At 43.0% G+C, this 16,448-nt stretch overlaps 1 protein-coding gene across 22 annotated transcripts in view; it reads right to left on the bottom strand.

Moving 5' to 3' along the window:
• The window catches only part of LOC122550608 (phosphatidylinositol-binding clathrin assembly protein), a 161,692-nt gene that overhangs the window by 63,321 nt on the left and 81,923 nt on the right, over nucleotides 1–16,448 (bottom strand). For all 22 annotated transcript variants that reach the window (XM_043691581.2, XM_043691589.2, XM_043691586.2 and 19 more), the window contains exons 10-12: nucleotides 8,104–8,227; nucleotides 7,186–7,325; nucleotides 5,996–6,096 (exon numbers count right to left, since the gene is read on the bottom strand). In XM_043691581.2, coding sequence (XP_043547516.1) covers nucleotides 5,996–6,096; nucleotides 7,186–7,325; nucleotides 8,104–8,227 — 365 coding nt within the window. The remainder of the gene's footprint in view (nucleotides 1–5,995; nucleotides 6,097–7,185; nucleotides 7,326–8,103; nucleotides 8,228–16,448) is intronic.

Below are 16,448 nucleotides of genomic sequence, written 5' to 3'. Positions count from 1 at the left end.
CAGCACTATCTTGATAATAATTCTATGAAATCCTCCTCCAGGTTACTGCTGCCAATTTGATTTTTCTATTTTATACGCAGATCCAAGTCATGATAATTATTGCTCATCACAAACACATTTAATTTTTCTTCTTCCATTCTTCATCCTACATTTTTTTTTCCTGTTAGGGGCCCAGTTTTCACTCGTGGTTCCCCTGCTATTCCTCACTGCACCCGAACAAATTCCACATTCTGATTTCTAAACCAAGATCAACTCTCACTATTGCACAAATGCCAACTTTCATTTATGGTAATATTGCTTCACTTTTACCTGGCTACCTATTCTTTTTGAATATCAGAGACTCTGCGATATTCAGGCTCGAATCCATGCATTCCAGCATCCACATGTATACTATTTATTTTGTTATGGATTCTATATGCGTTCAAATACAGAACCTTTAGTCTTGCCTTTTTGTTATCTTTGCAACATCTAACCTTGATTGTTGCAAGACGTCATCTTTTTATTTTTCGGTATTTTTGATCAGGGACTGAAATAGGAAAGCTATCAAAAAATCAGAGATGTTACAGCACAGGAGACCATTCAACTCATCATGCCTGTAGCAGCGTGTTAAATTAGCTTAATTATCAAGGACCCATCTCCTGCTTTCTCCCCCCACTCCACCCTTGAATATTATATTTATCCATTTAAAGGGCTTCAATTGGACCTGCCTCTGCCACATTTACAGATAGTGAATTCCACGGGCCTATCTACGGAGTGAAGTTTTTACTCCTCACTTCACCATAGCTTCTTTTGCAGATCGCTTTAATCTGTCATGTTTGTGGTACATGGGAGCTCATGGATAACAACTGTGTATCCAGGGCAAACATATCTGTATTAAGTGTTTGTGGCTCAAGGAGCTTTGGCTCAGAGTCATTCAGCTGCAGACTCTGCTACAATCAGGGAAGAAAAAAGTTATCAGGATATTTTAATCCAAGATGGTTTAAAGATTGCTGACTTTTTAAAATCAAGTTACCTGATGTCATATGTGCTGTTTACACAGTTGTTTCTCAAATAATTGGTGGGATGTCTAGTTACAGACAAGCTAGAGCCAGGAGCTTGCGTACAAAAAGAGATTTGGCCAACAAGAATTCGCTGATTGTTTAAAGAATAGTGACCAGTTATTGCTCATGAACACCTTCTGCCTGCCAACAACCATGTGGTTGTCTCTCAGGTAGCCGGTGTGTCTGAATGCTTGGGAAAAGCCTAATGCTCTCTCTGAAAGGGAAGGAGTAGTCCATTTTTGTGCAGTAAAACACACCTCAAACCTGAAGAAAGCTAGTTTATTTTCCTTTATCGGTTGGTGTAAACTGTGGTTTTTCACCAAATAAGTCAGAAATTTTATAAGCATGACCCAGCCACCCTGTGTCCACGCAAGGAAGTGAAAGTACTTGGAAAAAGATATCAAGAAGCAGCGTTCTGACAAGTGAAAAGGATCACCTTAGCGTACCCTACAGACTGCAACTATTAAAATCCTTCACCAGTTTTTACTTCCACCCATAATATCCATGTTTGGTTTTTGTGGGTTGGATTTTGCTGTCAGAGATGATGGACCTCACACAAAGCTCACAAAGACAGAACAATCTCTGAACTGTTTCTGAACAGTTTAAATTTGGCTCTTAGTCAAGAGGATCTCAAGGCCTTGAACAGAAATGATATCAACAAACAGCAAGCAGTAACACATTCAAGCATTCCCATGGACGACAATACACTAGGAAATTAAAAGCACCAATTGTCTTTACTTTTAAATTTTCTGGAAGTATAATGATAGACTTTGATTGGATCAAAATGGAAATGAAATAGTACAAATATAAAGATTTTAAAAGATACATATTTTTGAACTCTTTTCATCATAATGCCAGTTGAAGTGGTAGATGCAGGTACAGCTACAACATTTAAAAGACATTTGGATAGGTACATGAATAGGAAAGCTTTACAGGGATATGGGCCAAATGCAGGCAAGTGTGACTAGTTCAGTTTGGGAAACTTAGTCAGACCAAAGGGTCTATTTCCATGCTGTATGATTCTGTGACTATGTCTATGCCTGGCTCACCTTTCAAGAGTGCATTCAACCACTAAAGATGAGAAAAACTTTCAACTGCATTCAACAACTACAAAGCAAAATCACATTCCAAAACACTACAAAAAAAATGGTCAATTTGCAATTTAACCAAGGATAGAGACAGCATGTTACAGAATATTCAGATACTCAATGTGGAGTCAACAAATCAGGATGGAGTGGAATCAAAGGAATAGTCAGAATATGTCAGGTAACAGCATACAACGTCTTGGTGCTGAGAAGGAATAGCAAGGAAGCTTGGGGTTGACTAGCTTAGCAAAATTATTAACAATCTGCTTTAGCTCGAGAAAGTTACCAGAACTTTGAACAGAAATTAGTCACAACAGCAGGGAATTTATGGCCAGAGGCATCAATAATTGCTTCAGTTTTCGATTGATTTTGTCAACACAGGCTACTGAAGGTTAAAGAGAGCAGTGCCACATTGAAAGACGATATATACACACACACACACAGAAGATTTTCTTTTCCCAAGCTGTTAAATTTACACATAGCGTGAGAAATACAAAAGTAAAGAAATAAAATTCAATAGGCTCTCACTTATGGCTTCTAAACTATTTTTAAGAATTCAGTTTGAAACATGGGGGAGAGCAGGGTGGTTATTTAATTCTTAAAAGGTATGTCAGGTGTGTTGAGAAATCAATATAGAGGTATTAACTCTAACCCACCTACTTCTACTAAAGGCAGGCCAGGCAAGGGGAGGCCCATGAATTCACTCAGGTAGTGGGTAGATTTTAAATGTGATGGTGCGGTTCCATTTTAAACAAACTTACTTACATTTAACGTTATCTTGGTTTCCACAAGGTGAATACCATTATAGCACTGCCTGTGGGCCAGCTGTTTTACCCTCCTTGCCCAACAACTTACTCTGAAATCCCCCAAAATTCAATTAGCTGACCCTACCATGAGCACTATTGCTTTCCTTATTTCTCCCCAATTTCACAAACATCTCATGGCTGCTGAAACATTAGTCTTTCCTGCCTCCAACCAACAGGTCATCTCTGCTCCTCAGCCTGCCAGCTTGTTGATGACAGGTAAGTTTCTGTTGGATGTGGAAGGATCCTTTGGGGCATTGGATGGAGGCGAGGGGAGTAGTGTCGGCGCTGGCCTGTTACCAGCCCTTGACTGCTTCATTTCTAACTGCCGCCATGACATTGACCTCCTGAATCTGTCCACCCCTCACCCACTCCAACCTCCCACCCTCACAACATGCAACCCTCCACTCCTTCCGCTCCAACACCAACCTCAATCTCACCATCAAACCCGCATACAAGGGGGGTGTAGTGGTAGTTTGGCACACCAACCTCTACACCACTGAAGCCAAGCGCAAACTCAACCTTCTCCTAGTGCCCCCTCAACCACGACCTCACCTACCACCAAACCAATCATCTCCCAGACTACCCACAACCTCATCACCTCTGGGGACCTCCCATCCACAGCTTCCAACCTCACTAGCTGTGAGCCCAGCCAGCTCAATTCTACCTCCTACCGAAGCTTCACAAACCTGACTTTCCTAGTCAACCCATTGTCTCAGCCTGCTCCTGTCCCACTGAACTCATCTCTGCATACCTTGACACTGTCCTGTCCCCCTTAGTCCAGAAACTTCCCACCTACATTCGGGACACCACCCAAACCCTTCACCTCCTCCAAGATTTTCATTTCCCTAGCCCCCAACACCTTATCTTCACTATGGACATGCAGTCCCTGTACACATCTATCTGCCACGACAAAGGACTCCAAAGCCCTCAATTTCTTCCTCTCATGCCGTCCCAACCAATACCCTTCCACTGACACCCTCATCTGCCTGGCTGAACTGGTCCTCACCCTTAACAACTTTTCCTTCCAATTCTCCCACTTCCTTCAAACCAAAGGGCACCCGCATGGGACCCAGTTATGCCTGCCTCTTTGTCGGGTATGTGAAACTGTCCATCTTCTACAGTTACACCGGCACCATCCCCCACCTGTTCCTCCACATCGATGACTATGTCAGCACTACTCGTGCTCCCACGCAGAGATTGAACAGTTCATCAACTTCACTAACACCTTTCACCCCGACCTCCAATTCATCTGGACCATCTCGGACACCTCCCTCCCCTTCCTGGACCTCTCCACCTCCATCTCCAGTGGCACACTAACCATGGACATCTAATACAAGCCCACCTACTCCCACAGCTACCTAGACTACAGCTCCTCCCTTGCCACCTCCCGTAAAAACGAAATTCCTTATTCCCAAATCCTCCGCCTCTGCTGCATCTGTTCCCAGGAAGACCAATTCCACCTCAGAAAATCCCAGATGGCCTCATTTTTCCAAGATTGCAATTTTCCTTCCCACGCGATTGACGATGTCCTCCAGCTCATCTCCTCCACTTCCTGCACCTTTGCCCTTGAACCTCACCTCTCCCAATGGAACAAGGACAGTGCCCCCCCCCCCTTGCCCTCACTTTCCACCCCATCAACCTCTGTACACATCACATCATCCTCTGCCACTTCTACCATCTACAAATGGACCCCACCACCAAATACATTTTTCCGTCCCCACCCCATCAGCGTTCCAGAGACGATTCCATCCACAACTCCCTAGTCAGATCCACGCGGGCTCCCCACCCTCCTCCCCCGGCAGCCCACATCCCACTCCTGGCACCTTGCCTTGCCACCACAGGAAATGCAAAACCTGCGCCCACATCACTCCCCTCACCTCCATCCAAGACCCCAAATCCGGCAGAAGGATCTTCCACATCCGACAGAAATTTACCTGTACGTCCACCAATGTCAACTATTCTATCCGTTGCACTCTATGTGGTCTCCTCTACGTCGGGGAGACAGGATGCCTACTTGCGGATCGTTTCAGAGAACATCTCTGGGACACCTGCACCAACCAACCCCACCGCCCCGTGGCTGAACATTTCAACTCCCCCTCCCACTCCGTCAAGGACATGCAGGTCCTGGGCTTACCACCTGACACCTGGAGGAAGAACGCCTCATATACCGCTTTGGGACCCTGCAACCACATGAGATCAATGTGGATTTCAACAGTATCCTCATTTCCTCTCACCCCACACCATCCCAGTCTCAAACCTCCATCTTGACACTGTCCTCCTTACCTGTTCATCACCTTTCCCACCTATCCGCTCCACCCTCCTATCTGACCTATCACCTGCATCTAACTATTGCATTCTCAGCTACCTTCCCCCAACCCCCCTCCTGTTTATCTCTCAGCCCCCCAGCCCAAGTCTCATTTCTGATGAAGACACTATGCCTGAAACGTCAATTCTCCTCCTCGGATACTGCCATCTCCTGCCTTGCATTTCCAGCACCACACACTCGACTCTGATCTCCAGCATCTGTAGTCTTCACTCCTGCCAGTTTTCTTACCTAGTTGGTCTGGATACCTGCCTGCTGAGTGTTGAGCAGGAAACTTGGAGGGAAATTTTAAAATATCCTGCTTTTAGCTGCAGGGATGTTCAGAAAAACAACTTTCTGGGATTACCATTCATAAGTAGACATACATCCCTTCCCTAGCCATGCAGAGCAGAGTCACGTAAGCATCACTTCTAAATTAGAAAATAAAAGAAGGTTGACAATTAGGCAAACCACAAAACGTTCTGCAATTAGAAAACAGAGTGTCCTAGGTATTACTCTCTGTTCAGTCCAGTTTAGATGTTTGCCCTGCTAAAAGGTTCTCTGAAGTAGCAATCTCATGTATTCCTTATAGATTCTTAGGTGATCTAGGCTCAGATTTTTATTGATTAAACTAATACTTAAAGCATAAAATTTAGATTATTCCTGCATTTTAATCAAATATTCCAAATATCTAATAATGCATCAAAAATTACCAAATGTAACTTTTTACCACCATCTGGAAGGTTTTTCGAGGCATCTTACCTCCCCATGTATTAGACGCTGGAGGCATTGTCGAGATGGATTGCATGGATGGTTGAAATGTTGGCTGGAGATCAAGCAAGTCATTTGGCACTTTGGAAGTGCTGTAGAGTAAAAATAAAAATACTTACTTTGGATGTACTTAATGTAAATATTAACATGTTGAAAGTCAAACTTTTCTGATCTATATGACTTAGCTGTACTTTGGGAAAAGTAGAATGCCACTAAAAAAAGATAATCCTTTTGACAGTTTAAGTGGAAGAGGGAGTTGACTTCAGATTGAAAGCATCTCCTTTGCTCCCCATGATAAACATTCCTATTACAAATCAAATTTGTCACCAAGCTTTTTCGGCATATTGTCAACTTGCTTAGAAACAAAGACATGCATTCTCAAAAGGTGTCTTTCACAATCAGAGTTATCAAGAGTGTTTTACAACCAATAAACTACAGTTTCAAGTGTAGTCAGTCAGTCATAATGAAGAAAAAAAACAAAGAAATGGCAAGCTCCCACAAACTGCAGTGCAATAATAATCAAATAGCATGTTTACACAATCCTGTTTGAGGGATAAACAGTCATTACAACTATTATGTTTCCTATTGTGTTCACACATGGCAGGTGTGATTCCTTTCACTTGTACCATCAAATGGATTTCTATAAAAAGTGCAAGTGTTATTTGACTGAAACATTACAGACATACCGAAAAATAATTTGTTATAATATTAGTGTCAACGTTCGGATGCTACACACACTATTAATGACCAACAGAAGTGCAATTATTCAAATTACATTCAGACATTTTTTACCTAATCTCCAGGCTGAATAATCAATACTTAGGGGATTGTAGTATTTAAACATTTCAAGCATTGCCTTTTATCCAATTTCAATTAAAAATCTCTACAAAAAAGTTGTTTTCCCAATGTCCCATATGCATTACTTTTCATAAAGCTTACTAGAACTGCATCTGCAAAAAAGACAGTACCAAGTCCAGTAGCGAAACCTACATTCATAGTGAAATTCAGAAGGCAGTAACTATGCTGATTCTGGTGCTGGTGTTGCAAATGCTGAACTAATTGAAGCTGATCTGTAAAGGAGAATAGGGTTCTGTATGTATGCTGGACTGAGAAACGTAAGTAAACATATTCAAAAAAGTCACATGCACAACACTACCAAACAACAGTTAAAAATCTTATACCTGTTGGAAGAACCAGGTGTTGAGAAGAGATCTACAGCTGCAGTTGTGCTGATACTTCCACCCGAGGTTGAACTGGGTGATGCGGCAGTTGTCGCAGAAGATGGATAGGATTTTTTTGCAAGTTCCCTCAAACGCTGTTCCTGTTATATAGGAACAATTCTAACTATTTAACAGATATTTGAAAAAAGTTTTAACTAGTCACAAACAAAACGAGAAATGCTCAAATTAGCATTTAAAAGATTTACTGGAGAATTAATTGGAGGATCCATTTTCATCAGCTAATGAACATATAGGGAAAGGGGAGAATAATGTTTTAAAAAATTATGTTACTTTGCAAAGTGCAAAAGTAAAAACTGCAGGACTCAAGGTATTCGATAGGACAATGGACGATTAGTTAGAAAGGAAGCTTGTGAGGGCAAGGGGATAAAGCAGGAGACTAACACTACATAATGATGCTCAGATGAACAGCCAGTGCTGGCACGATGGCCTGAATGGTCTCCTTCTGCACCATAACAATTCTGTGCTTCTGAGATTACGAATTTGAAAGGAAGGGTGACTAGCTTGGAAGAGTGAATCACTTACAATGGGATACTTTTATGTGCAAGGGAAGGAAGCTATACAGTTTAATAGGCATGAGATCATGGAGTAGAAATGGATTTCATGGGAAAGATACACTTTCAGAGAACATCATAAAAGTTGGCAGTAAAGCAAGCAAAAGATGTAGGTTTAGGAGTGTGGAAAACAAATATCAGTATTTGGAATTGACTAAGTTCTCTCAATGAAGATGCAAGGTAGTTTATCAAATATCTCAACATTTCTTACAAGTGCACAAGCTATAGGTAACGCCTTGAATTTTGCATTTGTTCTGGGAAGCAAAATGGGGAAGATGAAGGAAGAAAAGTAAGAGCAACAGATTACCTTGAGTGCTTTCAACCGGGCCTGTTCTTCCTCCAAAGCAGCTTGTTTTTCTCTTTCATCTACTCGGCTGAGTGACATGCCTGTGTTAGAAAGTGATGAGACTGCATTTGAAAGGGTGGTAGCTCTGGGAAAGAAAAAAAAAGAAACAAGATATTAAATCTGAGCTTCAAAATAACTAGATATTATTTTACAGATCAGTGACAAGTCCCAGGAATTAACTCTCATGAACGCCTTCTGAAATGAAGCTTAGAAATTCTATTCTGAGGTAACTCTCTTAAAAAGTAGATACCAAGAGACTGGTTTTAGCTTCACAAAACTATAAAAATAACAGCAAACACAGACGAATGATTAAAAAAATTGTACAAGAGATCATTTGTCAATCTTATCACTGTCTTCCTACCACTCCAAAAAAGGAATTAATAAAGTAGGCATAATACTTGTAAAGCCTACAAGGAAATTAATAATAGGTATACACAAGGTGGAACATGCAGCTGGTAGCCCATTTGTCACCCTTTGTACAATTATGATTCACTCCTCACCTTTCAATATTCCTCTAGACCTCTCTTTAAAGACAACACGGTTGTTGTTGCTATGGCAGGTTACAGTGAGAGCACTGAAGATGCCCTTTAGCCCATTGGATATGCACTTCCTTCAGTGCAATCACATCCTTCCAGACGGCAACCAGAACTGCACACTGTGCTCCAACCATAGCCCAACCAAAATTTTGTACAGCACCAATAGAACCTCCCTGCTCTTACAATCTCCTTTTCCCTTTTTAAGTAACAAGACATGACCTCATACTTGTCAGGATTAAATTCCATCTGCTGCTCTGTTCATCCGAACAACCATCTATATCTTCCTGTCACTTAAGACCTTCTTTCTCACTGTTAACCACCCAATCAATCTCCATGTCATCCACAAACGTACTTATTATTTCCTAGCATGCTCAATTGACAGTGGCTAAGTGGCTAAATTTTAAAAAATACCAAATTCAAATTTCACCATCTACCATGACGGTATTTGAACCCATGTCCCGGAATATTGACGTGTGATTCTAGATTACTAGTCCAATGTCATTAATACAATGTCACTGCTTCGTAACTCTCCAAAACCTGCATTGTAGTCTGATCATTAGCCCATTTACCATTTTAAAAATCCATTCCTTCTACCACTGATGTACTTTGGCTACAATAGGTACGATATACAACATGTACTGCAAAAGGGTTTCATGAACAGCACTTCCACCAGTATGATGGAGATGAGCAGCAGGTACCTGGGAGAACCATCACCTCCAAACTTCAAGTCAAACATAATCTCAATTTAGAGAATCGACGTTTCGGGCATGAGCCCTTCTTCAGGAACGCTATTCAGAAGAGCTCATGCCCGAAACGTTGATTCTCCTGCTCCTTGGATGCTGCCTGACCTGCTGCGCTTTTCCAGCAACACATTTTCAGCTCTGATCTCTAGCATCTGCAGTCCTCACTTGGGCAGAGATCACTACTCCATCACAATTCAACTACAATGAAGTTTCTCTCATTATTTTACAGCATATCAACAAAGCAGGATTTGACATCAAGTCACAAGTGGCATTTGTGCTGATAGGAAACAGCTTAATCAAACAGATGAATTTTAATAGATGACTTTGATGTGAAGAGGCAGAGATATTTAGGGAGGAACAGATTAGAGTTCACAGCCAAGACATCTGAAGGCATGGCTAAAATCTTTAAAATTTAGAATGCACAAGAGGCGAGAATTGAATTAATGCAGAAATTGGAGGAGATTTCACACAGAGAAACTGGGTTGAAACCCTCAAGAAATTTGAAAACCAGGATGAGGATTAGAAAAGAGTGTTATTACTTGACCAATAGCCGAAGTAGATCAACCAACACAAAAGTGATAGACAGAATGTGGGACAAATCAGGAAACAAACAGAGTTTTGGATAAACTGATGTTTAAGGAGGTAGAACATGGAAGACAGGCCAAATGGAAAAGTCAAGTCCAGCACATGAAGGCATGGATGGGCACTTCAGCAGTAAATGAACGAAGGCACAGCAGAGTCTGGCAATGCTACAGAAGTAGCTTTGGTTAGAGTGTGGACAATACAGTAAGAATATGATACAAAGTTTTTTTTATAACGTAACCAAATATACTGAGGAGGGTAGAGTGGTAAATGTGGTTTAATTGGACTTTAATAAAGCCTTTACAAGGTTCTGCATGGCAGGCTTATTCGTAATGTTAGATCACATAGCATTCAAGGTGAGCTTGCCAACTGGATTCAAAATTGGATTTATGTTTAGGGTCAGAATTTGGCAGAGGCAGAGGTCTGTGACCAGTGATGTTCCACAGGGGTCGGTTTTGAGTCCAGTTTTGTTTATCATTTATATAAATGACTTGGGTGAGCATATAGAAAGCATGATTATTAAGTTTGCAGAGGTCATCAAAATTGGTGGTATAGTGCACAGTGTGGGTGGTTATTTAAAACTACAAAGAGATCTTGAACAATTGGACTGAGGATTGGCAGATAGAGTTTAATTTGGATAAATGTGAAGTATGTGCCTTTTGGTTATGCAAACAAGGACAGGACTTATACAATTAATAGTCGAGCCCTGGGTAATGTTGCAGAACAGAGAAACCTAATGCTTCAGGTACATAATTCTGTGTGTAACTGGTAGACAGGGCAGTTAAGGAGGTGTTTCACATGCATGCCTTCATTGCTCAAATCTTTCAGCAAAGGTGTTGGGACGTCATGTTGAGGTTGTACAGGACAGTGGTGAGGCCTCTTCTGGAGTATAGTGTCCAGTTCTGGCTGCCCTATTACAGAAATGATACTATTAAACTGGAGAGGATTCAAAGTTAAAAATCAGCACAACACCAGGTTATAGTCCAACAGGTTTAATTGGAAGCACACTAGCTTTTGGAGCGACGCTCCTTCATCAGGAGATAGTGGAGGACTTGATCGTAACACAGAATTTATAGCAAAAATTTGCAGTGTGATGTAACTGAAATTATACATTGAAAAATTGATTGTCTGTTAAGCCTTTCATCTGTTAGAATACAGTGATAGTTTCACTTCTTTCATGTGTAAATCACAAAACATTTTTTTTTAAAAAGTTGCATTCTCGGGTTAGTGTTAACCATGGTGATAGCGAGACAATATGTTGAAGGTGTTAGCCCCCTGCGTTCTCTGTCTATGACCTGATGTTTAGATTGTTATCTCACTTTTTAGATTAGAATCGGAGTTTTACATAAATTCATGCAGTTTTTGAGCTCAGAGTTCTACATGAATGTATGCAGTTTTTGAGCAAAGTGCAATGTAACTCTGCAGTACAAATTCACCCCACAAAATATGTGTGCGCATGTGGGTCTTTGTCTGTCTGCGTGTCTCTCTCTGTTTGGGGTGGGGGTTGGGAGTGTGAGAAAGTGTGTGTGTGTGTGTGTGTGTGTGTGTGTGTGTGTGTGTGTGTGTGTGTGTGTGTGTGTGTGTGTGTGGTGAGTGCAGAATGTCTGAAGTCTGTGAGGGGGTGCATGTGTGAGTGTGTGTTTATAAGGGTGTGTGTGGGTGTCTATGTGCATATTTTGTTCCTCCTTCACTCGATGCCAGATAACCAAATCTGACAAATTAGCTATGATGGAGGATTTGACAACGGTAAATGAGCTAAGGATCATCACGTTACCTGATATATGTGAAAATTACTGTTTTTTTCTTAGGTCACCAAAAGACAGCAAGTAAATACGATATTAGATGCAGGCAAAGATAAATCCTTAGTTACACTAGGAAAAATGGGAAAATAAGCTAAGTAAGAATGCAACCAGGCAAGTTCAGTTCTACCCAACTAGATTGACCGAGTGCTCAACCAAATTAAAGGATGTAGCCAGGCCAAGAAGAGTAAGAATAGCTTGCCTTTGTCACAATCAAATATAAATGTATTTTAGGAATTCTGCAAGAGCAAAGGCAGAAATCTGATTGGAGGATTTCCAACAAAGAATTCAGTGAAAGATGGGCACGGGCTAATTTTGCCAAACCAGTGTTAAGGATATATCACTGATTGGATGTGGATACATCAGCATTAACCTATCAAACAAGACTAGTTGCATGCCAAACGGCATAAACAGCAAGCAATATACAGACTAAGCAATCTCATAAAAAATGGATTAGATGTAACTTCTGCAGTCCTTCCACATTCAGTCGTGAATGTTGGTAGACAACTAAACAACTCACTGGAGGAGGCGGCTCCACAAATATCCCATTCGCAATGTTGGAGGAGTCCAGCATATCAATGCAAAAGCTAACTCTGATGCAGTCGCAATAATCTTCAGTCAGAACTGCCGAGTGGTTCATCAATCCTGGGCTCCTCCAGTGATCCCCAGCATCACAGATACCAGTCTCCAGCCAATTTGATTCACTCCACATGATATCAAGAAATGGCTGGAGACACTGGATACTGCAAAAGCAATGGATCCAGATAACAATCCAGCAATAGTACTAAAGATATGTGCTCCAGAACTTGCCTCACCCCTAGCCAAGCTCTTCCAGGACAGTTACAAGACTGGCATCTACACGACAATGGGGAATAATTGCCCAGTATGTCCTGTACACAAAATGCAGGACAAATCCAACCCGGCCAATTACCAACCAGTCTATTCTCCATCATCTCCATAAAATGATGGAAAGGGTCATCAACGTGCTATCAAGCAGCACCTCCTCAGCAACAACCTGCTCAGTGATACCCAGTTTGGGTTTCGCCAGGGTCACTCAGCTCCTGATCTCATTACAGCCTTGGTTCAAACATGGACAAAAAAGAGCTGATACCAGAGATGAGGTGAGCATGACAGCCCTTGACATCAAGGCCACATTTGACTGAATATGGCATCGAGGAGCCCTGGCAAAATTGGAATCATTGGGGATTGGGGGCAAACATTCTGCTGATTAGTCATACCAGGAACAAAGGAAGATGATTGGAGTTGTGGAGGGTCAGTCATCTCAACTCCAGGACATCTCTGCAGGAGTCCCTCAGGGTAGTGTCCTAGGCCCAACAATCTTCAGCTGCTTCATCAATGATCTTCCCTCTGTTAGAAGGTCAGAAGTGGGAATGTTCGCCAATGAATGCACAGCGTTCAGCACCATTCGCGAATCCTCAGATATTGAAGCAATCCGTGCTCAAATGCAACAAGATCTGTACAATACCTAGGCTTGGGTCGACAAGTGACAAGTAACATTTGCGCCACACAAATACCAGACAATGAACATGACCAATAAGAGACACTAAACACTGCCCTTTGACATTCAATGGTATTACCAGCACTGAATCCCCCCCACTGTCAACATCGTTGGGGTTTCTACTGACCAGAAACTCAACTGGACTCACCACATAAACACAGTGGCTACAAGAGCAGGTCAGAGACCAGGGATACTGCGGCGAGTAAGTCACCGCCTGACACCCCGAAGTCTATCTACCATCTACAAGGCACAAGTCAGGAGGGTGATGGAATACTCCCCACTTGCTTGGATGGGTGCAGCTCCAACAACACAAGAAGTTTGACAACATCCAGGACAAAGCAACCTACTTCATTGGCACCACATCCACAAACATGCAATCCCTCCACCACCAGCACTCAGTAGCAGCAGTGTGTATTATCTATAAGATGCACTGCAGAAATTCACCAAAGATCCTTAGACAGCACCTTCCAAACCCATGACCACTTCTACCTAGAAGAACAAGGGCAGCAGGTACTTGGGAACACCACCACCACCACTGGCCAGTTCCCCTCCAAGCCACTCACCACCCTGACTTGGAAATATATCGTGATTCCTTCACAGTCGTTGGGTCAGAAATCTGAAACTCTCTCCCTACCGGCATTGCGGGTTAACCCACAGTTAGTGGACGGCAGCAATTCAAGAAGGCAGCTCATTACCATCTTCTCAAGGGCAAATAGGGATAGGCTATCAATGCTGGCCAGGCAGCGACGTCCAAGTCCCACAAATGAATAAAGCAAACCTCGGAAACTGTAGTCTGCCAGACCATGGAATGTAACCACATTGCCATGACTGGAACATTGCAGTCTTGCAAAGCCAAACACCAATGCCATCACTGTGGTTTATAGGGCCATTAAAGAGCAGGTTGTCATTTAGCCCACTTCTCCAAAAAGCGTCAGACTCAAGACCCTCATTGGTGCCTTATCTCCCTACTCCTACATATTGTTCCTTTTCAAATTTAGCTTTCTTTGCATCTCTAGTTAATTCTTGTAATATGGAACAACTATTTCTTCAGATTATTATTAATTTTAGGATGCTTGCAGCAGGAGTAAAAAGATTGACCTGAAAATGCATTTTGTCTGGGTGCTCATAATGCAGCCTGTTATTTTTGTTACAGAAAAAGTGGACCTGGATTACTTTTGCCCACAAGTCTCCAAATTCAGGGTACACACTTTCTTCCTTCCCATTTAATTTGTAATGATAGGATTTTCTGTTAGAAATCAAGTAAAGCTGTTATGAAAATGAATTGAGGGCTTCAACACAAGAGGAGCATGCTAATGATATAAAATGGAATACAGGAACTGTACTAATCACTCATTCATGCTATATTGAGAGAGATAATGTAAGGACATAGCAAAGAAGAGTGAACAAATTAACTGCAAGGCAGAATATTGTAAAATTAAGGCCATCTGAAAATTCTGTAAATGTTAGACTTGTAAAACATTACTAAGTTTAATTGATGGATACATTTCAAAAACCCAATTCTGACAGAAACACCATTCAATTCTTGTGAATTTAGAATGGAACTTTAAATGGCTCCATAAGACAAAGCAGAAGAGAGTGGCGGGAGCTGGGCGGAAGTGAAGTCGGAGCGCAAAGCCGGTCGGGAAGGTAAGTAATTCTTATTTGAGTGGAGAAGGAACCCGAGACACTACACGTGTAGTGTCTCCCACCCTCCCTCCTCCTCTAACCTAAAAAAAAGGTAAGCTACTTGGTGTTCTTGTTTTGGAGACTAAGTGTAGAGTTATGGCAGCGCAGGCAGTGGAATGTTCCTCCTGCAGGATGTTTGAGGTAGGGGTGACCACCGATGCTGGATCAGTGGTGCTGGAAGAGCACAGCAATTCAGGCAGCATCCGAAAACAGGCAAAATCGACGTTTCGGGCAAAAGCCCTTCATCAGGAATAAAGACAGAGAGCCTGAAGCGTGGAGAGATAAGCTAGAGGAGGGTGGGGGTGGGGAGAGAGTGGCATAGAGTACAATAGGTCAGTGGGGAAGGAGATGAAGGTGATAGGTCAGGGAGGAGAGGGTGGAGTGGATAGGTGGAAAAGGAGCTGGGCAGGTCGGACAAGTCCGGACAGGTCAGGGGATCAAGTTGCGGGAGGTTAGAAGCTGGGGGGGATGAGGTGGGGGAAGGGGAAATGAGGAAACTGTTGAAATCCACATTGATGCCCTGGGGTTGAAGTGTTCCGAGGCGGAAGATGAGGCGTTCTTCCTCCAGGCGTCTGGTGGTGAGGGAGCGGCGGTGGAGGAGGCCCAGCACCTCCATATCCTCGGCAGAGTGGGAGGGGGAGTTGAAATGTTGAGCCACTGGGCGATTTGGTTGATTGGTGCGGGTGTCTCGGAGATGTTCCCTAAAGCGCTCTGCTAGGAGGCGCCCAGTCTCCCCAATGTAGAGGAGACCGCATCGGGAGCAACGGATACAATAGATGATATTAGTGGATGTGCAGGTAAAACTTTGATGGATGTGGAAAGCTCCTTTGGGGCCTTGGATAGAGGTGAGGGAGGAGGTGTGGGCGCAGGTTTTACAGTTCCTGCGGTGGCAGGGGAAAGTGCCAGAATGGGAGGGTGGGTCGTAGGGGGGTGTGGACCTGACTAGGTAGTCACGGAGGGAACGGTCTTTGCGGAAGGCGGAGAGGGGTGGGGAGGGAAATATATCCCTGGTGGTGGGGTCTGTTTGGAGGTGGCGGAAATGTCGGCGGATGATTTGGTTTATGCGAAGGTTGGTAGGGTGGAAGGTGAGCACCAGGGGCGTTCTGTCCTTGTTGCGGTTGGAGGGGTTGGGTCTGAGGGCGGAGGTGCGGGATGTGGATGAGATGCGTTGGAGGGCATCTTTAACCACGTGGGAAGGGAAATTGCGGTCTCTAAAGAAGGAGGCCATCTGGTGTGTTCTATGGTGGAACCGCTCCTCCTGGGAGCAGATACGGCGGAGGCGGAGGAATTGGGAATACGGGATGGCATTTTTGCAAGAGGTAGGGTGGGAAGAGGTGTAATCCAGGTAGCTGTGGGAGTCGGTGGGTTTGTAGAAGATGTCAGTGTCAAGTCGGTCGTCACTGATGGAGATGGAGAGGTCCAGGAAGGGGAGGGAGGTGTC

The sequence above is a fragment of the Chiloscyllium plagiosum genome, unplaced genomic scaffold (assembly GCF_037043375.1).
Source record: "Chiloscyllium plagiosum isolate Xiang-an unplaced genomic scaffold, Cpla_swu_hap1 HiC_scaffold_6, whole genome shotgun sequence".
NCBI lineage: Eukaryota > Metazoa > Chordata > Chondrichthyes > Orectolobiformes > Hemiscylliidae > Chiloscyllium > Chiloscyllium plagiosum.
This window is presented reverse-complemented; position numbering and strand designations above follow the sequence as displayed.